The sequence below is a fragment of the Diceros bicornis genome, chromosome 9, assembly GCF_020826845.1.
Source record: "Diceros bicornis minor isolate mBicDic1 chromosome 9, mDicBic1.mat.cur, whole genome shotgun sequence".
In the NCBI taxonomy this organism is placed as follows: Eukaryota; Metazoa; Chordata; class Mammalia; order Perissodactyla; family Rhinocerotidae; genus Diceros; species Diceros bicornis.
The window spans coordinates 4,154,092-4,178,100 of NC_080748.1; the positions used below are offsets into that span (position 1 = coordinate 4,154,092).

Sequence of the window (24,009 nt, forward strand, 5' to 3'; positions counted from 1 at the left end):
GACCAGCAAACACAGCATTGGGTTGTCCATCTGTCTGTTCAGGTGGGGTCCCTGCAGCAATGAGGTCAAACCACATTTGTTTTCAGGTTGCTTTTATTGGAGCTTTATAACTGATTGGGATAGGCTTTTGGCTTTTTGAGTTCCCTCTCTGTCTCAAGTCTTTCCCACATCCCAGGATTTGTCAGTTTCCCTCAGATCAGCAATGGATTGCCCAACATTATCCATGTCTTGTCCCACGACTGGGCTCAGCACAGATATCAGTGTCCCATATCAGGTGGGGGGTGCGGATTGGAGTATCTTGGCTTTCATTCCTGCAGTGAATGTGACCTGATCAGGGCCTTCAAAGACAGAGTGTAGATGGCCTGTCTCATTTCCAGCTCCCTAAAGATTTCTTTTACCTCCATAGGTTTCCAAGGTCCCAGGTGCCCAGGAGATCCCCCTTATTGGGCCAAGCCTCCCTGCAAGACAGAATAATCCAGTCTATAAGGGAGTGAGTGCCTTGAAGCCCCCAAGCGCCATACAGGTGCTGCCGGAGGGCAGGGTGCGTGGTGATGTTGCCCCTTTTCTCTGCCTCCTGTGAGAAATGGTGCGCGCGCGCACACACACACACAAACACCCCGTCTACCATAGCCGCGGTAACCGTGCCATCACTCACACACACACACACACACACACCTGTTTACCATGCCATGACACACACACGCACACACACACATACACATACGCCCGTTTACCGTGCCATGACACGCGCACGCACACACATACCCGTTTACCATGCGGTAACCGTGCCATGATACTTTCCCTGGCCTTTTGATGCAACTCGGCAGCTGTATCAGTAAGCTCAGCGGGCTTTTCCTTTAAATCAGCAGTCAGAGGGCACAGGGTGTTTTGTTTGTTTCACTGTCAGTCAGCACAGCATCCTCTTCACCTAGCAATTCTACTTAGTATCTCTCTCAATCAGGCTTTGACACAAGCGCTTGGACTTAATCTAAGGCAACTTGCGTCCTCCTAGCTTTGCACAATGGCACACTAAGGTCTCCAGCTTATCCCGCTCTCCCACCTTGTCTGCCATCCCCAACGCTAGCAGAGTAGTGCACAACCACACGTCCTTCTGTAACCTCAGCTCTTTTTCCGACTTTCTGACTTGAGCTTCAGACTCCAGGTGGGCATCGGTGGCCACAGGAGAGGCCAGCCTCCTGCCGCTGCTATTCCTTTCCCTTTTTTGCAGCAGTGTGCTATCCGCAGTTTCCTAAGCAAAGGCATTAAGGCAGCCGGCATTTTCAGGGTGTCCCTGTACTGAGGCGGTGGTCCACAAGCATCTAACATGCAGCCTCCTCCTCCCCACAGAGAGGTCGATGGCCAACTTGAGATTTCCACTGTGGATGCCTCTTTCCCAAGATGCATTTCTTCAGTCTCCTGGCCAGCTCACCAGTTGTTGGGTTGCAACCTCCCAGGTTTCCTTGGTGAAACTTGAAATTGGCCCCTGTACATGGAGGGCAAAGAGAGACCGAAGGAAGAGGCAAACCACTCCACATGGGTAGGTGGCAGGTTTAATAAGCGAGGGAACTTACATATGACGCTTGTCTTGGGCAGCACAAGATGAGTAGATCTCCACATCCACCTGCCAGAATCTTAAAAGTTTATATAGGGGCCTTAATGCAGTTCAGTCACGTATCAGTCCAGATGGACTCAACAACACCTTACTCTCTCAAGACTGCATCCTTGAAACGGTTTCTACGGTGGAAATGGTGAGCAGAACATACAGTCCAAGAACAGGGGAGGGGCGAGGAGCTTCCAATTGCCCAGGTCCAGCTCGTGGATCAGCTGGCAGTCACATGCTCTCAATCAGTGATCTCCTCCAACAGTAGACAGCATGAAGAAAGCCAGAAGTTGGTTCACTGAAAGACTAATAGAATAGACAAGCCTCTGGCACTGTTGGTTAAGGAAAAAAAGCAATGATGGCTTAAACAATATTTTCATTGAAAAAAGACATGATTGTAGATTATATCCAGATTAAAAAGATAAAAGAATTCTATGAGTAATTTCTTATAATCTAGGATTGTAGATTCTATCCAGATTAAAAATATAAAAGAATTCTATGAGATGTGAAAAAGCAATAAATTGGGGAAATTCTTGGAAAAATATAGTTTAACAAAACTGATCCAAGTAGAAATATAGAAATTGAATAGTCTTTAACTATGAAAGAATATGAAATAGTAATTTAAAATAGCATTACAAATTTAACACCAGGCACAGATGGTTTCATGTGTAAAAGCTTACCAAACTTATAAAAAGGTCTTTAAAAATAGACAAAGAACACTAACTCGTTCTGTGAGTCCTTATAGCTTCAGTACCAAAACCAGACAAAAACTGTATAAGAAAGGAAAATGACAGGCCAAGCTCACTCATGAACTCAGATGTAGAAATGCCAAACAAAACAGCAAATTGAATCTAACCATGTGTAAAAACATAACCTCTTATGATCAAGTTGGATGTTCCTTAGGAATTCAGTGAGTAAAGAAGAAATTGATTTAATAGTAGTCTTGGTTTTTAAAAAACAAAACCTAGCGAACCATGGATAAAAGGGAGCTTTCTCAGTCAATAAGGAGCATTAAACCTTTGGCAAACATCTTTTGTAATGGTGAAACATTGGGAACATTTCTTTTAAATCAGAAATAATACAAGGATGCCTTCTATCGCCACTTTTTTCAACTTTATGCTAAGGTCTACCCAGCACAGTAAGACAATTAAAAATGGAAGACCTAAGCATTGGAAGGGAAGCCCCACCTCCCCCACAAAAAAGAGCTGTCTATTATCAGATGGTATAATACATGTAGAAAACTTGAAAGAATCTATAAATAAATTTTTAGAAATATTAAGAGTTCAGCAAGGTGGATATAAGACCAGTATACAAAAATTAATTACATTTCTATATATGTATTTCTATATAATGTATGTTTCTATATATATTTCTATGTAAATAGTAAATGTAATTTTAAAAAGATAATTTTTGATAGAAATACATTTAAAAGATTGCTAAGAATGTATTTCAAAAAGATATGTAAGACGTGTGGAGAAAATTATAAAAATTTCTTGAAAGTTATTAAAATTTATACCATTTTTATTCATAGAAAATATAATTTTATAAATTTGTCATTCTCTTCAAATTGGTCTGTAGTGTCACTGTGGTTCCAATCAAAATCTCAACATAATTTCTCATGGAATTTACAAATACTGACTAAAATTTATGTGGAAGACTAAAGAAAAAGGCATAGCTGGTTATCCCAGTTGTAATCAAAACCTACTACAGTCATGCACAGCATAATGATATTTCGATCAGTGAAGGACTGCGTATAAGATGGTCCCATAAGATTAGTACCATATGGTCCAGGTGTGTAGTAGCCTGCACCATCTAGGTTTGTGTAAGTACACTCTGTGATGTTCGCACAACAATGAAATTGCGTAACACCTAATGATGAGTGTCTCAGAACGTGTCCCCGTCGTTAAGCGGCGCATGACTATATATAAAACTATAGCAGTAGACAGAGTATTTACTTGGCACAGGGAAGGTAGCTGTGCTAGTCAGCAGAGTAGAGACCTCATAATAAGACTCTTTCAGATCTAAAAACTGGATAGATGGGGCCGGCCCGGTGGCACAAGCGGTTAAGTGCACGTGCTCCACTGCGGTGGCCCGGGGTTCACTGGTTCGGATCCCGGGCACGCACTGACGCGCTGCTTGGCAAGCCATGTTGTGGCAGTGTCCCATATAAAGTGGAGGAAGATGGGCACAGATGTTAGCCCAGGGCCAGTCTTCCTCAGCAAAAAAAAAAAAAAGGAGGATTGGCAGATGTTAGCACAGGGTTGATCTCCTCACAAAATAAATAAAAATAAAAACTGGATAGAGGACAAGCGGCAACACAGATCCATGAGGGAGGATCAGCTCTTCATAGATGGTGTGAGGATAATTGGTTATCCATGTAGAAGAAACACTATATATGAAGATCAAATCCTGATGGAGTAAGGCCTTAAATATAAAGAGGACAGTTAGATATTAGGCATTTAGAGGATAAAGGATCATGTCTGTATGACCTTGGAGGTAGGAGAGGATTTCTTAAATAAGACACAAAAAAATGCCATAAAAGAAAAGAATGATGAAATTGACTACAAAGTAAGTTCCATTCATCAAAGTTACCATTAAAAAGGGCAGAAAGACAAAGGATTAGTACCCAAAATCTGTAGACAATAATGCAGTGTGATACTGTGTTACTCAAAGTTCTCCAGAGAAGCAGAACCAATAGGATAGAGATATAAAAGAAGATTTATTGTGAGGAATTGGCTTGTGTAGTTGTGGAGGTTTAGAATACTCCCACAATCTGCCCTTTGCAAGCTGGAGACCCAGGAAAGCTGGTAGTGTCCGAGTCCAAAGTCCTGAGAACAATGGAGCCAATGGTGTAAGCTCTGGAGTCGAAAGGCCCAAGAACCAGGAGCTCTGATGTCTTAGGGCAGGAGAAGATGGACATCCGAGCTCAAGAGGAGAGAGAAATCCCCCTTCCTCAGCAAGGCAAAGGATTGAATGATGTCAGCCCAACATTGAAGAGGAAGAGTCGTTAACTCAGTCTACTGATTCAAATGCTAATCTCTTCTGGAAACACCCAGAAATAATGTTTTACCAGCTGTCTGGGCATCCCTTAGCCCAGTCAAATACCAATTTTTATAAAGCCAAGAAACAGGCAAAACTAACTGTAGATTTTTTTAGGCTACCTGTATTTATAGCAATACTACTTTAAAAAAATGAAAGTGAATGACAGACAGACCCAAGTGCTGGATGTACATGATGTACTGCTGTGGTCGGTTGTCATGGGGTGGAAGTGAGTTAGCCATGTGCCCTAGAGTGGTTCTCTGTTCAAGGCAGTGCCACATTCACAGATGTTCACCTCATTACCTACGTTCTTTAATTTATATCTGAGTTTTTATTAAAAATAGAAAAAGTTAAAACTACCAAATGCTGAGTCAAGATCCAAGATCCAGTACTTGGTAGGAATGAGCATAGGATTTTGAACCAGTTGGCTTCATTAGAGACAGAAATCTGAGCTGTAGCACAGCCCTTTTGACATTGTAGCTCTACATGACAGTCCTGTAAATTAGATGGTATTGTCTCAGTTTATATGAACTCAGTTTATCTGTCCTGCTTCTCAGACCTTTCTTTATTACTCTGGTGTTGCGCTACAGTGGGGGGATGTCCAGCTGTGGACTCAGATACTTCTCAGTGCAAATATGGCTCTTCACTTACTGGTGTGTGTGTAGGAGCCTTGCTTTCCTCATCTGTAATGTGTATCCCTTTACAGGTTATTGTATATTAAATTAATTAAATGTATTAATTCATGTAAATAATTTAACACTCCTTACTGAATGTTAGCTGCTTTTACTGTTACCACTACTGATGTTATTCAGAAAGTGAGGTACAGCACGTTATGTGACTTACACAAAGACATACAGCTAACGTGGAGCTGAGATTCAGATCCAGGATGTGTAGCTGCAAAGGCTGTGCTGTTTTCTATGATGGAATGCTCTCGGAGGTAGCACAGAGAAGTGTTTGAGTTCAGAGCTTTGGAAAAAGTTCCTTCTGCATCTCTTTACAAACTTCACTTCTGTGGCAAGGTTAACTGCCTCACATCTGTGTAGTTTAAGGAGTTGGTTTTAGGTGACAATCCTTTAACTCAAATATTTGTGCTTTTCACTTTTTAAAATAGGATAGTCATTTTGAGTTACTCTCCAGTGAGTTATGCTTACATCTCATTTATTGCACTGCCAATAGGGGATGACATGTCCATCGCAAGTGTTAATGAGCCCATGGATCAGACAGATGAGGGAAGCAGCTTGCACTTGCTTGGTGATGTGATGGGCAGTATACAGCCCTCAGTGCTGTGGAAGCATGGCGGGGTACTCAGCAGAGAGGGCTTCCAGGAGGAGAAGCTGGAGCTGAGTCTGGAAAGATCAATAGGCGGTGACTTTTATTTACATGGAGATCTGGTTTACACATTTAGAATGACTTTACCTAACGTAAAATGATTGAAAGCAATGTATATCTAAGAAGAATGACCAAAGAAAGAAATGTTAGAGATTCCTCTTACTGAATACCTGTGATTTCTCTCTTCCTCTGAGCTACTTTTAATCTTGTTCTTAAAATTCATATTTCACTGTTTTACAGTCAATAGGTTACCAATTTATCTTTATGCCTTTGAAGCACCATGACATCGAGATGTGGATGTTTGTATTGCTTCCCAAAGAAAACCAGAAGTTTAATTAAAGACTCAGTTACATAATGACGTATGTAAAAGTGTATATAAAGTTTTGGTTAAGACACCACAATTTAATAAAACTGCATTATATTGTTTTATAATCCAGAAAAATGTATCTTACTAAGGTTCTTTTGTGTTCTAGATGCCAGACAACAGATTTTGAGTTTGGGCATGGACTTGCAGTTGGAATGGATGAAATTAGAAGATTTTCAAAAGCATCTTGATGGGGAAGATGAGAATTTTGCTACAGCAGATGCAGTTCCAAGTAGTGAGTAGTTTTGGAATTATGGAGATCTTTTTCATGAAATCTAGATATATAAAACCTAATTTATCTTCTGTTTCCTTTTAGATTTATTGAGGGATGCTGTGAAAAATGGGGATTATATTACTGTGAAGGTTGCACTTAATTCAAATGAAGAATATAACCTGGACCAGGAGGTAATATGTCTTTGTAAAATCTCATGAAAGGAAGATGTAAAGTAACTCTTTTAAAAGAATTGTTTTGTTTATTTTTTTTAATTATAAAAGGTAATGCATGTTCACTTTATGAAATTCAAACATTGTAGAAATAGATAATGTAGAAAATCATAGTCCCTGTCATTCCAGCCCCTAAAGTAACCATTTGGTTCCGCTGTGCTCTCTGTTTTGTCCATCACCTCTGTGGCCTTGAGGAGCGTGAGTGACTCCTCGTCTTCGTGTCGTCCCTCATGTTTCATGGCAACTACCTATCTTTCTGTTGCTTCTGAGGTTTTTCATACTGATTTATCAGGGTTTATGTATGCAGACATATTAACCCTTTCTTCCTAGTTTTTAGGCTTTGGGTTTTTTGGGTCTTTTATTGCTTAGAGGATTTTTGTTTTTAGGTAGTCACATCTGTTGATCTTTTCCTTTATGACTTTGGGGTGTCTTGTCTTGCTTAGGAAACGTTTTTATATTTTCTTTAGTTTTCTTGATTTTGTTGTGGATTTTTTAGGTTTAATCTTTTGGGATTACAGTTCAAAACAGTTATTGGGATTTTGATTAAAATTGCATGATATATATCGACTAATTTGGCTGAGAATTGACATTTTTAGATTTTGATTCTTCCATCTAGGAACATGATAACTCTACATTCATTCAGCTCTTCATTTATTCCCTTAAGCAAACATTATGGGTTTTTTCCTTCATATAGTTCTTGCACATTTATTTTAGATATATTCCTAAGTATTTTATAATTTGTTAGTTATCTTACTATGATCATTATGATCTTTTCCCCCACATTTTGTTTTCTAACTGGTTATTACATGTGTGCAGTAAAGTTATTGATTTCTGTGTGTGTGTGTGTGTGTGTGTTGGTGTCTCTAGTCAGTTTATGAAATTCTCTTACTCTGATAATTTTTAAATTAACTTGCCTTGGATTTTCTGGGTAGAGAATTTGGTCATCTGCTGAAAAATAACTTTTGTTTCCTTTTTTTCCAATAATATTTCTTTTCTGGTCTTGTGAAATTGGTGCCATTTTGAATAATAGTGATGATAGAGGCGATCCTGCTCTGTCTCTGACCTAGATGGGGATTCTCCCTTGAGGGTCTCAGTGTGAAGTTTTTGTTTTGGTCATGCTGTTGGTTTCTTGTGGGTAGCCTTTATCTTTCTTCACGTCCTTTCTTCCTTTAGCTGCTTAAGTTTTTCTCAGGGGTGGATGTTGGGTTTTATCAGATGCTTTTTTCTCTCTACTTTAATACGTATGTAGGTTGGTCTTTATTAATGAAGTATAGAGCTGCAGGGAACTTTCTGAAGTTAGAAAAAGTGTTTTTTCATGTAACACATTTTGTAGTAATAAGAGACTTTACAAAGGAGAGGAAGTGGTTACACTGTGTTATCTTAGTTGTGGTGGATCTTCCTGCCTCTCTCTAAAGTGCTACTGCCAGGAAGCACTTACATTTGTGCTCCTCAGATTGCTCACACAGGCAAATTGTGCCAGACTTTTAGATTATAGCCAAATTAACTCATACTGTATTAGAATTTGGTTTTCTCAAATGGTATTTAATAAATGGTTTGGTTTCCTCATGTGGTGTTTGTTTCAACTAGTGATGGGAAATATTTTAGCTAATAATTACCTTTTTATTTTTTGTCAGCTTTATGTAATTTTATCTCTATGCAAAGCACATTTCTTTAATTTCTGTATTTTATCCATAGCCTCTTAGAAACTAATTGTATCAGTGTCCTGTGTTGTACTTCTGAGTTTTCTTCTTTATCTTGAGAGCAATCAGACTTTCTCTTCCCAACAATACATTTATATGGCCAACATTTGTCTAGTCCAGAGAGTGTTCATTTTACGTTATCATCAATAGAATGGGCTTATGTGGCTTCCAGTGGTCATTTCTAGCCTTATGTCTTTGGGCCAACTAAATGAATATAATGAATGTATCAGTTTTACCTGTTTCACCTAGAACACAAGGAGACTTTGGACCTGAAATGTGAGATAAGTACCTTTGCCATTTGTATAGTGTCAAGATTCACTATTCATTTTCTACCTTGCGAAGTGTTGATGTGCTTTAGAACTTTATACATAGAAGTTGTAATATTTTTTGGTAACATTTATATATGAAAAAAATTCTAAAAGTTATTAGTTTCTGATTTTTTATTAGGATGTTTTAGTGAAAAACCTAAGTAGGTGCTAAATCAATGCATTTTAGTGATTTTACATTGAAACATCCTAGATGAAAAGGCTTAGTTCGAAAATTTTTCTGATTACACATTGACATTTTTTCTTAACCAAAACTAATGAAGGATTCGAGCGGGATGACACTGGTGATGCTTGCTGCAGCAGGAGGGCAAGATGACCTCCTGAGGCTCCTCATCAGAAAAGGAGCCAAAGTGAACGGGAGACAGAAGAACGGGACCACGGCACTTATCCACGCAGCAGAGAAGGTAGGTGACTGAAAATGCGTCATTGCGTTGTCTTGTGGGATTTCCTCCACGGACTAAGACAGAATCTGTTTCTGTAGTGAAATGTAACGGTCACGTAGTCACATAACTTCAAAATTTCATATTTCAGTTCATCTGTGACTTGTCATAAATGGGTTTTTTTAAATCAATAGTAGTACTTTGTAATTGCATTTCAAAAGGTGATTTATCTAGTTGAAAGTGATTTATATTGAAAAAGGACCTCTGATTAAGGTGCTAATATTGATTTCAATCTTAGATCTTTTAAAAATCTTTTCTAATTGAAATAAAGTGTTTCTTTTGGTTAATAATTAAACTGTTCCCATATATTGTCTTTTTAAAGGATTGGTAATGCAGAGGTTCTTATGTTGAAACCAGGGTTAAACTTCAGACTGAGGTTGCTGGCAAAACGGTCTGTGGCTGTGCACGGGCACTTGAGCAGTGGGGCCTTCAGCTCCCACGGGTACCTGCACAGGGAAGAGCCAGGGATGCTGTGTTCACCAGCCTGCTTGGGATAGAATCTGAGTATTTTTCTGATGGCTAAAAATATCTTAAAGAATTTGGGGAATTAAATTTGCTTTTTTCTTTTTGTTTAATAGAACTTTTTAACTACAGTGGCTATTCTTTTGGAAGCAGGAGCTTTTGTAAATGTCCAGCAGAGCAATGGTGAGACCGCTCTAATGAAGGTAAATACCTCACATGTGTTGCTCGTTCCCTCAGTCTCTCCACAGCTGGCAGTGTGCTTGGGGCTGGGAATGTGATGGGAAACAAGACAGTCTCTGGACTCAAGCACATCACTGTCGAGGAGGAGAAATAGACCAGCAAAGAAGCAGTTAAAGCCTGGTGTCATCAGTAATGTGACGGAGAGCTGAGGGATTACATAGAAGTCCATACTGGGCTCAGTCTTGTGGATTCGAGGCGAGCCTTAGGGTTGGATGGTCATGACGGGTGGCTAAGCTGCGTCCTGAACACGAAGCACATGTTAGCAGGGCTGGGCTGTGTAAACGGGGCTGGAACAGGCTATGAGCAGAGCCCTGGAGTGGAAACGAGTATGCTGTGCTTCCATTATTATTTTATATTGTGAATTCATCTCCCTAGCCTCAGATTTTTTCCTGTGTGTCTGGAAGTGTGGCTTGCAGATAGTTGTGAATGGAAGGCTCTTCAGCCTACCTCCCCACCCCTGCCGTGCACCCCTTTATCACCCCACCCTGTTTAGCAGTTTTGCGTTTGCCTCTTCTGGGGCCAGCCTGGTGCAGCCTGTTCCTGTGGCGCTTCTGGATTCCTGGCCCATGGTGCTGTTAGGACAGAGCAGGTCCTGACACTGAGCTGTGAGTGGCTTGGTTTAGTTCCCCGTCTGGGGCTGTGTCTTACTCCCTCCTCTGGAGGTGCAGCTTTGTGTGGGCTGTTGACCCAAGTCAATGTTTGTCTGCAGTCCCTCTTTTCAACCTTCTTTCGTGAGTCAGGAAGGGAGCACAGTCCAGCCGCGAGTGAGCAGTGGGCCTGGCCCTGAGTCTGGTATTGAGTCTCTGTTATTCCAAAGGCCTGGATTGCCTGCCCCCTCAGCCTTCTTCCACACATGGGGTTTAAACCTTGCTCACTGCTTGTATTTCTGTTTTGCAACTGTTTCTTGGAAAAAAAATGGTTCATGGAAATATTTCTTTTGTTCAGGAGTCCTGCTTTTGAATTTTAACCTTCTTTTATGTGTTTCTATTATTGCCATATGTTTAGAGCAAAGATGGCACCTCAGAGCATGAATTTAAAACTTGATCATGGGCCAGCCCCGTGGCTTAGCAGTTAAGTGCGCGCTCTGTTACTGGCGGCCCGGGTTCGGATCCTGGGCGCGCACCCACGCACCGCTCCTCCGGCCGTGCTGAGGCCGTGTCCCACATACAGCAACTAGAAGGATGTGCAACTATGACATACAACTATCTACTGGGGCTTTGGGGAAAAAAAAAAGGAGGAGGATTGGCAATAGAGGTTAGCTCAGAGCCGGTCTTCCTCAGCAAAAAGAGGAGGATTAGCACGGATGTTAGCTCAGGGCTGATCTTCCTCACAAAATAAATAAATAAATAAATGACCAATTCCAGTAACATCCCCACCCTTGAAAAAAATAAATAAAAATAAAACTTCATCTTATTGTTCATTCTAAACAGCAGATGGTCTGGAGCATAAATGGTGTATGCATGGGGAGTGAGCACAAAAACTCTACATCCGTGCTAAGGAATTAGTCATTTCTCCTGAGAGCAATTGGGAGCCATTACGAGGTTTAAGCTGGAGAAAGACATAATAAGAATAAAGGCTGGGTCTTGTTATGGTTCTTTGTTTTTAATGCCGCTAGGACGGTAGGGAACATGGATTGGTTAGAAAGACAGACAGTTTGCAGACTCATAGGAAGAGTCTTAAAATTAAGTGAAATAATAGTAGTCTGCAGCTAGGTAGTGACAGTGGAGACAGAAGTAGATAGACCAGTTTTTTAAGGAGGTAGAAATCACAGCACAGATGTGGGTGGGGAGACAGGTGCTCAGCTTTTTACAGCTGCATTTGAGCTAGGAATGCTCAGGTGTTTCCTGTGCAGATCTTTAGCTCAGGAGAGAGGTGTGGGCTAGGTGTCAGATTTGGAGTCCTCAGTAGGCAACACAGATTATAGTCATGGGCTGAGAATGGGGTTACCCATTGAGAGCTGAAAAGGAAAGAAAGGCCAGACATGGCAGGAGGATGCATAGGAAAGACGAGAGAAGTAAGAGGAAGAGGAGGAGGGAGACATCAAGAGAACCATGAGAAAAAGGCGCTTCAGAGAAGAGCTGGCTGGCAGTGTCCACTGGGGCACAGATGTCAAAGGATGGGCTGAGAAGTGCCATTAGCTAGCACTTTAGAGGGTAGTGGTGGCCTCGTCGGGGAGGAGTTTGTGTTGGGTCTGTGTTGGGTGGTTGCCGGGAGTGCGGAGGTGGGTGGTGGGTGTGGCAGGTACGGAGGAGCCTGGCTGAGAAGGGGAGAAGGCAGTGCCCACAGGGAGGGTGGGTCGAGGGAGTTTGTTGCTTCTTGCCAGGGAAGAGCTTAAAGCATGTTTTACCATCTCAATTAGGCTGCTAGTATCCATGCTTAATTTGTTTTAATTACTTAGGTACTTGTTCCTGAAAAAACAGTATTTTAAGTGCTTTAACGATTTAGCATAGTAAGTTTTATTGAATTTTAGAATTAGAAGAAATAAACATAGGGAAAGATTTGCAGAAATTGAAATAAAAACCTTTTCATCTCAGGAAATAATATATATTAACATTGGTCATTTACCAGAGTGTGAGAGGGCGGAGAAACCACAGTCTCACCCATTGATGTTGGGGATATAACTGGTCCCAGCAGGGCTTCGCAGCTTTCCCACAGCTGACCTTGTGGCCAGGTCATTCTTTGTCATGAGGACCGTCCTGTGTATTGCAGGATGTTTAACAGCATCCTTACCCTCTACATTAGATGCCAGTAGCACCTGCTCCCAGTTGTGACACCAGAAACGTCTCTAGACGTTGCCTAAATTTCCATGGGGGGCAAAATTGCCCCAGGTGAGACCCGCTGGGTTACAGCCTTATGCAGGGCAGTTTGTCAGCTCCCCAGAAAGCTGCATGCCCTTTGATCTGGCAGTTGCACAACTTAGAAACCTATTCTGTAGAAATACTGGTCCTGAGTGCTAAAGCAGACCAGATGGCCTGGTTGGAGGCTCCCACTGTGTTCTTGTAGGAAAGCTCACTGGCCTGGCCCTGGTCCTTTACGATACATTATTTAATTTCAGCCTCAGTGCTATGAGGCAGAAGTAGTGTTGCCCCTTTGGACAGATGGAAGCAGTGAGACTCAGAATTAAGGGACTTAACCTGAAGTCACGTGGCTGGTAAGTGACAGAGACAGGAAGAGAACCCTGGACGTAGGTCTTTTACTTCAGAAAAGATGTAGGTCTTTAAACTGTGTCACAGCTCCATCTTAGATTTGTTGAATTCAAATTTGTGTCTATGCTTAATTAGTCTCCTGTAAAGCACCCACTAGGAAAGTTTTGAAGTTATTTTGTGATGGTAAGAGATGCTTTAGAGATTCCCAATACAGACAGTCCCCGACTTAGGATGGTTTGACTTAGCAATTTTTCGACTTTACGATGGTACGAAAATGGTGCAAAAGTGATATGCTTTCAGTGGAAACTGTACTTTGAATTTTGAATTTTGATCTTTCCTGGGCTAGCGCTGTGCGGTGCGATGCTCTCTCGTGATGCTGGGCAGCAGCAGGTGCAGCTCCCAGTCAGCCCTGTGATCACGAGGGTAAACAACCTATCCACTTAGAACCATTCTATACCCAGCCAGCCATTCTGTTTGTCACTTTCAGTACAGTAGTCAAGAAATTACATGAGATGTTCAACACTTTCTTATAAAATAAGCTTTGTGTTAGATTATTTTGCCCAAGTGTAGGGCTGATGTAAGTGTTTTGAGCACATTTTGGTAGCTAGGCTAAGCTGTGATGTTCGGTAGGTTAGGTGTATTAAATGCATTTTCGACTTATGATATTTTCAACTTACGGGTTTACTGAGACTTAACCCAGTCATAATCTAGGAGGATCTTTATTAACCTCTCTAAGAGTGAGGGGCAAGCTTTCTCTTCTGGGTGCCTCTGCTAAGATATTGGTTCACAGGACACAGGACGTGGATGAACACAGTGTGCAATAGAGCTTAGAAAGGCCTAGTGTTTCTTCTATCTTGAAACAGAAGCGTCTTTTTCAAAGTTGCCCATTTCCTGAGGAATCAGGGAAGAAATTAATTGAATGTAGCACACAGATTTCTGTACTGTTCACTGAGTAAAAGGAGCATCCCATTCTCATTTATGTGACAGTTTCTAACACTCAGGAAGCATGACCTGGCTTTTTTCCCCATCTCTCTTCACAAAGAACTCCCAGGCTCATGTGTGGACAAAAGGACAGGCGGTGACTGGTAGGGGTAATTATTACTCCTTTTTCCTGACTTAGGCCTGTAAAAGAGGAAACTCAGACATCGCACGACTTGTGATTGAATGTGGAGCTGACTGCAATATTTTGTCTAAGCACCAAAACAGCGCGCTGCATTTTGCAAAGCAGTGTAACAACGTGTTGGTGTACGACTTGCTGAAGAATCACTTAGAGACGTAAGTGTGAAGTGAATGTGTCATAGTTAAGTCACAGAGTCTAATGTCTCTGTGGACACATCATAACTGGAATGGCCTGTGTAGAGCTGCTCAGAAAAAGACTGTCAAGTAGAAGTCCTGGTGGGTTTTTGCTCTCAAAAGATCATGAATTCAATAAGTGGTATATGAATTATTTTTCTTCAAGTTATTGAGGTCTTAGAAACCTTCAGACTTAACACTGTCCTATCTAGGAGTATCTCCTTAAAATTGCAGTTACGCCCTTAATGTGGCTAACAAAGACTTTCTTAAAACCATTTAACCTTTAGTTCTTTTTTTTTTAAACAGACATGTTTTAGACCTGTTTTAGGTTTACAGTGAAATTGAGCAGAAAGTACAGAGTTCTCTTATACCCCCTGCTTCCACACATGCACGGCCCCCCATTATCAACCTCCCACCAGAATGGTGCATTTGTTGTAATCAGTGAACCTACATTGACAAATAATCACCCAAAGTCCGTCGTTTACATTAGGGTTCACCTTGGTGTTGTACATTCCAGGAGTTTTGACAAATGCATAATGACACCTATCCACCATGACAGTGTCATAGAGAGGAGTTTCACTGCCCTAGACATCCTCTGCTCCTCCTCTTTATCCCTCCTGTCCCCTAAACCCTGAAAACCACTGATCCTTTTACTATTTCCATAGTGTTGCCCTTTTCAGATGGGCTTCTTTTACTTAGTGATATGCATTAAGTGATATGCATGCTCTATGTCTTTTCATGGCTTGATAGCTCTTTTCTTTTTAGCGCTGAATTCCATTGTGTGGATGTATTGGTTTATCCACTCAAGTTCAGCCCTTTTCAGATGAATTCTAAATCATTTTATTAGAAGTTCATACAAGTAATTTCATAGCTTTTTATCACTTAAGAATTACTTTGGTCACACATAACAGAAACGTGACAAACAGTAGCTAACACAAATAAGGTGTTTATTGTTCCCATAACAGGGAATTCAGGGGTGGGCAGCCTCGGGCAGGAATAGCCACTCTTCCCCTCTCTTCCTCATCTACCATACTTAGGATATGACTTGGATCTTCATGCTTGCAAGATGGTTACTCCAATTCCAGGTGTAGGACCTATATTCTAAGCAGAAGGTAAGGTAAATTTCAGACGAGACAAAAAAGGCAAAGGTCAGAGAAAGGGCATGTGCCCTGGTGAGTCTGCCCATTTTGACAGCTTTTCCTGGGAGCCTCATCCAATCAGTAATTTCTGTGCATGTCTGTGACCAGCCTTCATGGCTGCAAGGAATCCTTGGAAGTGAACTCATCTCAGTCTGTTCACCTGGGTAAGAGTTACAGATAGCCAGCAAGTTGGGCAGCCGGCCTTCCTGGTTGGCCAGAGACTGAGGGGTTCCTGGGATGCTGAACTTTTTTTAAAACTGTGACGAACGAGTTTCCTGGGACTTTGGACTTACACGCCTAAAACTAGAATATCCCAGGCAGACCAGAAGAGCTGGTTACCTTCCCAGCAAAATAGCTTAAAAATATTTTCTCAATCAGCACTAATCATTTATTTGACTGCTTTCTAAACTAAGTACTGTAACAAGACTTTTTGTATGTGTGGCAATTCTTCGATTTATTTCTTAATGGAATTCTCATTTCTGAGTGTCCAAATTGATCATTCATTCATTCGACAGATATGTAGTAGGTACTGTCTGTGTGCTGGGCATTATTCAAAAGGCTGGGGAGATGGAGATAGCAATGGGGGAAAAGACTTGCGCTCTTGGAGCCTCAATTCCCATGAGAGGACATAGCAAGGCAGACAAATATATAGTGTGTCAGATACTGAGTGCCAAAGAAAAACAGCAGGGAAGCAGGATGAGGAAAGTTGCTTTTTTTTTTTTTAAAGGTTGATCTGGGAAGGCTTCACTGTTATTCAATAGTTTAATAATTTTATGACTCATGGTTCTTTTTCTACATTAATATTAACAGCTCTTACTATACTCTTTTATTAGACTTTCAAGAGTAGCAGAAGAAACAATAAGGGATTACTTTGAAGCACGGCTTGCTCTGCTAGAACCCATTTTTCCAATAGCATGTCATCGTCTCTGTGAGGGGCCAGATTTTTCAACGGATTTCAATTACAAACCCCCACAGAACATACCAGAAGGTAAGCCTATGTTTTCTCATTTTGAAATGCGACACTATAAATATAACTGATTTTTAGACAACTCTTTCTTTGAACAAAACCTTAAGAAAATTCCATTATGTATAATATGTTAATAGCACAGCTACTCTGACAGAAAAAAGAGACCTAGCTGATAATCCACCATCCCAAGTGACTTAGAGGGGTCCACGGAGCACTGTGTTAGCACTTGAGTTTTACTGAAATTTACTTCGAAGATTCTAAGCCCAGAATCAATGTTTTTCGTGAATTTTATTATTACTAATAGTCTTGCCCTTTTATTTATTTGTTTTTTTGTGAGGAAGATCAGCCCTGAGCTAACATCCATGCCAATCCTCCTCTTTTTGCTGAGGAAGACTGGCCCTGGGCTAACATCTGTGCCCATCTTCCTCCACTATGGGACGCCGCCACAGTGTGGCCTGACAAGCGGTGCGTCGGTGCGTACCCGGGATCCGAACCCGGGCCACCAGCAGTGGAGCGCGCGCACTTAACCACTACGCCATGGGGCCAGCCCCTTCCCCTTTTAAAAAGAAAAAAAAAAAGTCTTGCCCCATAGTAAAGTTTAGTAGCAAGAGATGGAAACTTCAGTTCTGCTTCCTATCTTCTGCTTCCTATTCTCTGCTTAATAAGTGCTTTGCAGGCAAGACTATGACCATGCCTTGTCTAGGACACAGATGGTGCATATCTAAAGTGGAGATCACGCTTTCTCTGCCTGAAAGTAGGAAGCTGGGCTCTGGCTTTTTTGTTTCGTTAAAAAGAAACCCACCTACGCATTTAAAAAATATATATTCATTAATGAAAACTGAATTAAAGGAAATATAGTCCTACCTGTTAAAGACAGCCATTCATAACATCTTAGTATTCAGTGAACTTGGCATTGAAGAAGCATGGTTTGTAGTTTCGACTATTCAAGTAGACCGTTTGCATTGCTGGGTGGTGCAGGAGCTGGTGAACTGGGTTGGGCCTCTACTGAAGCAGTGAGCTGTACTCAAAGTGTGGTCTCCCCAGCCTGCTCTGGGAGCTTAAGAGAGATGTAGACCCTCAGGCCCACCCAGACCTCACGTGTCTTAGTTGACACCTTGGCACACTGAAGTTTGAGAAACACAGATCTTAGTTTCTTGAGGGGCTTGTGGCTCTTAAGAACTGTCCATCACATGTAACACCTAGTTTGGCTGAAGAAAAAATTTATACGGTCGTCTGTTGCTTAACAATGGGGATATGTTCTAAGAAATGTGTTAGGCGATTTTGTTGTGTGAACATCATAGAGTGTACTTAGACAAACCCAGATGGTACAGTCTGCCACACACCTAGGCTGTATGGTACTAATCTTGTGGGACCACCGTCGTATATGTGGTCGGTTGTTGACCGAAATGTTGTCGCGCGGCGTGTGACTGTACTCAGCCTCTGTCCCAATTGCTATTTCATAGTGGAGCTGAGAGGGAAGGACACAGAAGAAACTGTCCCTACATTATTTGCAGGCCTTTTCTTCTTTTGATACTCAGTGCTCTAAGGCAGGGCAAGGTGCATTATAAAGCTGGAGAGCAAAATCACTCTGTCAAGCCTTGAATAGCTTGAAAGCAGAGGTGGAAGAGGCAGGTGCCTGGCATGCCCTTTGTCCTGGGACCAGAATAAATAAAGCAAATGGTTCTTTGGGGGATCTCTTTGATGAAGTCTCCTCTTGTTTATAACTGGCCTGGATCAATATTTTATCATGCTAAAAATAGTTTAACAGGTCATAGAGCTCTTATATCTATTTTCTATTATTAAAAAATAAGTATAGCTTTTGTTCAGAAAATTAATCTTGCAGAATATTTTGGGTTTTGTTGTTTTTTAATTTTATTTATTTTTTTTTCCCCAAAGCCCCAGTAGATAGTTGTATGTCATAGCTGCACATCCTTCTAGTTGCTGTATGTGGGACGCGGCCTCAGCATGGCCGGAGAAGCGGTGCGTCGGTGCGCACCCGGGATCCTAACCCGGGCTGCCAGCAGCGGAGCGCGCACTTAACCGCTAAGCCACGGGGCCGGCCCTTGCAGAATATTTTGGATATTGAGTGAAAGATTCAAATCTCATGCTTTTTTTTTTTTCAAAATAAGATTTTTTTTTTATGTTAATCAGAAAATTTGTAAAAGGCAAAAGTGTATGTGGAAGAAAATGGAAAATCACTCAAACCCACACCAAAAGACAAGTAGCACAGAAATGTCCATGGTTTTGATTCCATAGACATGTATGCAGCAGCAACTTTTAAATACCACTTTTTGTTAAACTAAAATAACTTTAATGTAGAAAAGCATGTTTAAAAGTCTGTTCCGGGGCTGGCCCGGTGGCGCAGTGGTTAAGTGCCTGCGCTTTGCTTTGGTGGCCCAAGGTTCCCAGGTTCGCATCCCCGGGTGCGCACTGAGGAGCTGCTTGTCAGGCCATGCTGTGGCGGCGTCCCATACAAAGTGGAGGACGATGGGCACGGATGTTAGCCCAGGGCCAGTCTTCCTCACACACACAAAAAATAATGTCTGTTCCGTGAGCTATCAATAGGGATTACTTGGACGAAAAATAAAAAGGGTTCTGTGGTTTGAGAAATGCTAGATAGCACCAAGTTTTGAAATTGGAAGAATCCTTAGGTGGGTCAGTGTGAGTGGGTACAGTGGGGTGCCGCACTGCCTAGGCTCACTCTGGGGACCACCTCCCACCTGTATAGCTGCTCCTCACTCAGGCTCTGAAAGGTGGCCATTAAGATTGGTATTAAAATCTGTCTTTACATCTCCCTTATTCAGGCTCTGGTATCCTGCTGTTTATTTTCCATGCAAACTTTTTGGGTAAAGAAGTTATTGCTCGGCTCTGTGGACCATGTAGTGTACAAGCCGTAGTTTTAAATGATAAATTTCAACTTCCTGTTTTTCTGGTAAGTTCTTCTGTAGTTCATTACTGCAAAGTACGTTCTTTTAATCAAAAGTACAGGTAGCTTTTAAATTGCTGTTTTTTAATAAAGTATGTTAATTGTAATTCAGTAAACCAGTTGTTGGAAATGAGGTAGCAACTCATAAAGTAAAATTATCCTAAATTTTGTCAATAAAAATTGACCAAAAAAATCTTTTGACAAAAAATCTTTCTAAATGTTTGATATCTGTGCCACAAAGTATGTTTACCATAATGTCTTAGAACTAACATTCTGAATATAAATTCTTATGGTACAAGAAACATACTAATTTTAAATATTATGCCTTTTCCCACCATTATAATTACATTCACTTAAAGAAGATTTAGGAAATTCAAAAAGGAAGAAAAGTATACCTGTGTAAGCTTTGAATACCCAAATACAATCACTGTATGACATTAGTTGTATTTATGCTTAGTTTCTAACTTTAGGTAATCATTATAATTTTGATTTTGATTCACTATGAACATTTTTTTTGTATTTTTATTTTTTGTGAGGAAGATCAGCCCTGAGCTAACATCCGTACTAATCCTCCTCTTTTTGCTGAGGAAGACTGGCTCCGAGCTAACATCTATTGCCAATCCTCCTCCTTTTTTTTTCCCCGAAGCCCCAGTAGGTAGTTGTATGTCATAGCTGCATATCCTTCTAGTTGCTGTATGTGGGACACGGCCTCAGCATGGCCGGAGAAGCGGTGCCTCGGTGTGCGCCCGGGATCCGAACCCGGGCTACCGGTAGCCGAGCGCGCGCGCCTAACTGCTAAGCCACAGGGCCGGCCCTACTATGAACATTTTAAAATAAATATATGTAATAACTAATCTATTAGTGGCTCTATAAATTCTAATTTAACGTAAAAAATGCTCTTGTAGAATCTTGGTGCATGATTCCTTATGCTACATTTAGAATTCTTTCCTTAGGCTGAATTAAGCAAAATTAACTGGTTATGACCGTTCTTAACACTCATGCTGTATATGACTGGATATTTTCTGATCCTCGCGACTTATCTGGATATTGTTTTTCCAGATTGCTTATAAGCTTTTTCGTTATTTGTATCTTTTTAATAAATGAAGGGAAAAGTAAAGAAATCACAGCCTTTTGCCTTATATAAACAAATACAAAACTTCTCTCCTACATCTTTGGAGTCTCTAAGATCAGGTTATACTCTTAGACATGAGTCTAGTTGTTTCTAGATTGTGGCAGTTTGTCTAAAGAAATACGTCTTTTTTTTGGTCTCTTTCCCTAGGACAGTCATTTTGTTTACTCGTTCAGCCCCGTTGCAGGCCTCAATAAACTCTTTATAAGGTTGACGGAAGCACCCTCTGCTAAGGTGAAAATCCTTTCTTCATATTTAGTGTTACTGAAATTGTTACTCCAGATTACTTTGTCTTAGGAAAAAAGTCAAGAATATTGTGGTGTTCCTGGTGTACCTTAGAGACAAGTGCTCCCTAGGGCAGCAGTGCTAGGTGCGTCTGTCTGAATCTAAAATGTGTTAGACATAAATAATGTGTCAAGGAAGGGACTAATGGTAAAAATGAGAAGAATGCAGTATTTGTATAGTATATAGTATGTACCAGTCTGAGTTGTGTTCTGGGCTTTGGTATTTTAATTGCCATATGTATCTCTCTAGGCTGGTCACTAACCTCTCTTTGTAAAATGAAGCTGGACTAGAGTAGTCTATGTAATAGTACAGTTGTTTAATAACCTAAAGGTCAAATTAGAAGCACTTGGATTTTTAATTAAAATAGTGATAATCTAACAACCTAAATTGATAACTGATATGAAAATATCGCCAAATAAGAGAAACAAGTCTTGGCCGTGTGTGTTTCTCTCTGTACTGATAAATGTACGATTTTTTCCTTTCACTAGGTGAAGTTGCTCATAGGTGCATACAGAGTGCAGCTGCAGTGACCAACAGAAAGAGTTGGGGTGGAGCTGCTTCAGCCCTATTCCTAAAAACTCTCCTCGAAGCAGTTTGGAATCCTGGCACAGCTAACACTTCCAGATTTTAAGTTTCATCTGTAATCCTCTTGCAGTTTAAGGCCTATCATCTGTTAGACTCTGTAAGATGGGACACGGTGATGCTAATATACTATAAAATATAGATGTAAGTATCTGTGCCAGTGTCCTGAAATACTGATGTTGCGTCAGGGCTGCATATTTCAGTTTTTCCACAATGTGGAATGGTACATATGAGGATTATTTAAGAAAATTAAAAGCCTTTTTTTAATTTCAAATTTTTTACTGGCCCTGGTGAATTTCTGTGTTTAAAAAAAAATAAAAGTGTATGTTACATTCAGCTTACCCAAGCACTTAATAAAGTGTGAATTTGCCGCCCCTGAAGTATGACTAATCTAACACGGTAGACAGGCAGGTTAGAGGAAGATCTGATCTATTTCTGATATGCAGTTGCCACAGATCCTGAGTTGAAGGTGACAACTTTGTATATTTGCAGTTATCCTCTTCTTTGAAAAGATAACAGGATAATAAATCAGAATCTAAGATATAGCGAAAAACGTAAACCAGAACATAACGAGGCCTAAAAGGGAGATATTACATGTGATCTTTCATCCTTGTTCTTGGAATCCAGCAAGTACTTTTGAGAAGCCAGCGCCTGTGTCCTTGTTCTGCACCCTGGGAAGGCCAGCCGGGCTTTGCCACCTTGGCCCTCATGGGAAGAGGCACTGCTGCTCTAGACTTCCCACAGGCCTCCCTCTTATGTTAAGAAATATTTGGCAAACTAGTATGGTCATTCTGCATTATATGTATAAAATTGTCTAGTTCCTAATTAGTTTTATAAACATTTCAGAGAGCCTTTTTTTTTACATACTGAAACTGCCTTTTCTTAGTTTTCTCAAAACACCACAATGTTGGTCTGTTTTCTTTGTATCTCAAGTCTCAGGACTTCAAAACAAGGTAGATCCTAATTGTGTAGTTTTTCAGCTAAATGACAGCTGGGATTGGACTTTTTCAACGCTATTCAATCGTGTACTAGTACTATATCTGATTTCATAGCTTTCTAGAAAAAAGAAGATACAAGATTTGAGTTAGCAAAGTGCATCAATCAGGAAAATTAAGAGAGACCATAGTATTTGGTCCAATACACATAAGAGAAGCAGGTTTACAGATAATTTATCTCAAAACCATGCCTAAGTTAATAACAGCTTTATAAGAACACTGTTGATCCAGGAGGAAAGGTTATCTAGGAGAGAAACCAAGTAGAAAATCTGAACACAGTTCCTTCAGCAGTTTAGGCTGAGAAATAGAAAGCTATGAAAAGTCAGCAAGGAAGAAATCTTGAACAGGTGAAGCTGTTGATTATAGGGCAAGTGGACAAGTTATTTTGGCTGAGACAGGGTCAGGGAGAGAACATCCAAGTTTGAGATAACATGGGATAACACTGCCTTTGAGTTGTCTGTGTTGGCTTCTACCAGTTTTGTGCCAGATATGCAAATAAATAAATTCTGTAAACAGTCGTGTCTACTACAAGAACTAGTAGAGCCAAAGTTTTTTTTTTTTTGATGAGGAAGATTAGCCCTGAGCTAACATCTGTTGCCAACTCTCCTCTTTTTGCTGAAGATGGGCCCTGGGCTAACATCCGTGCCCATCTTCCTCTACTTTATGTGGGACACCACCACAGCCTGGCTTGATAAGCAGTGGGTAGGTGTGTGCCTGGGATCTGACCCTGTGAACCCTGGGCCGCCAAAGCGGAGCGCACGAACTTAAATGCTACGCCACCAGGCCAGCCCCACAGGCAAGCATTTTAATCGAGTTGTTTTGCTCTAAACTGGATCATCATCTCTACAGTTAGTTAGGTGAAAAGCACACTTGTCCTTGAGTGGGTAAATGCTCAAAGTTCTGGTTTCTTAAAGATGAAGAGGACATGAATCCGAGACTCCCACTTGAGAGAGGTTTCTTGCTGATGCTATCAGATACTGCAGATAATGCTGCTACTTTGACATTTAAGTAAAATATGTACAAAGTGTAAGCAGGGATTTCTCTGGCAAACAAAGGAATTCTCAAGCAGCCCCTTACAAAAAGGTTTACAGATATGCTTCGTACTACAGGTCAAAACCAAAGCCATCTCCTGGCACAGTCCCAGTGTATGCAATACAGAGTATGTAAGTGAGCTTTATCATCTAAGCCATGGGCACTCTCACGATTAAGCAGAAATAATCATAAATGGGATGTGTCACTCTTTGGCCAGACTCACTGAAAAGCAATTAGTAACATCTTTGTACTTCAATTTTATCTTAACTTAAAAAAAATCATGACTCCTCAGCCATTACTCCTTTCCAGTGTACAGTGGGATAAGGACAATGTAATTGGGTTACTCAATTAATTTAACTTGCTAGCTATACCATTCAGATTTGGTCTACTCTGAGTATGGCTATATAGGAGCAAGAACATTACACATTCTTTTATCTGCAACACCTGTACCATACAAAAGTACCTAATACCACTCAATAAATGTTCAACAACTACAATTAGATGGGGAGTTTGGGTTTTAGTCCAGGAATATGAAATTATTGAATTTCATACACTATCTTCTCAGGTCATT

At 40.8% G+C, this 24,009-nt stretch overlaps 1 protein-coding gene across 4 annotated transcripts in view; it reads left to right on the forward strand.

Annotated features, from left to right (window-relative positions):
• MPHOSPH8 (M-phase phosphoprotein 8) overlaps positions 1-21,781 on the forward strand; it is a 45,518-nt gene extending 23,737 nt beyond the window's left edge. For 2 of the 4 annotated variants that reach the window (XM_058547794.1, XM_058547791.1), the window contains 9 exons: positions 6,442-6,567; positions 6,649-6,737; positions 9,066-9,206; positions 9,821-9,907; positions 14,211-14,365; positions 16,356-16,510; positions 19,294-19,421; positions 20,695-20,778; positions 21,318-21,459. In XM_058547794.1, the coding sequence (XP_058403777.1) occupies positions 6,442-6,567; positions 6,649-6,737; positions 9,066-9,206; positions 9,821-9,907; positions 14,211-14,365; positions 16,356-16,510; positions 19,294-19,421; positions 20,695-20,778; positions 21,318-21,359 (1,007 nt within the window). In that variant the 3' untranslated portion in view covers positions 21,360-21,459. Of the gene's footprint in view, positions 1-6,441; positions 6,568-6,648; positions 6,738-9,065; positions 9,207-9,820; positions 9,908-14,210; positions 14,366-16,355; positions 16,511-19,293; positions 19,422-20,694; positions 20,779-21,317 lie in introns of all 4 variants that reach the window. The other 2 variants (XM_058547792.1, XM_058547793.1) reach the window with 2 other exon arrangements.
• The last annotated feature ends 2,228 nt before the right edge of the window (positions 21,782-24,009 follow it).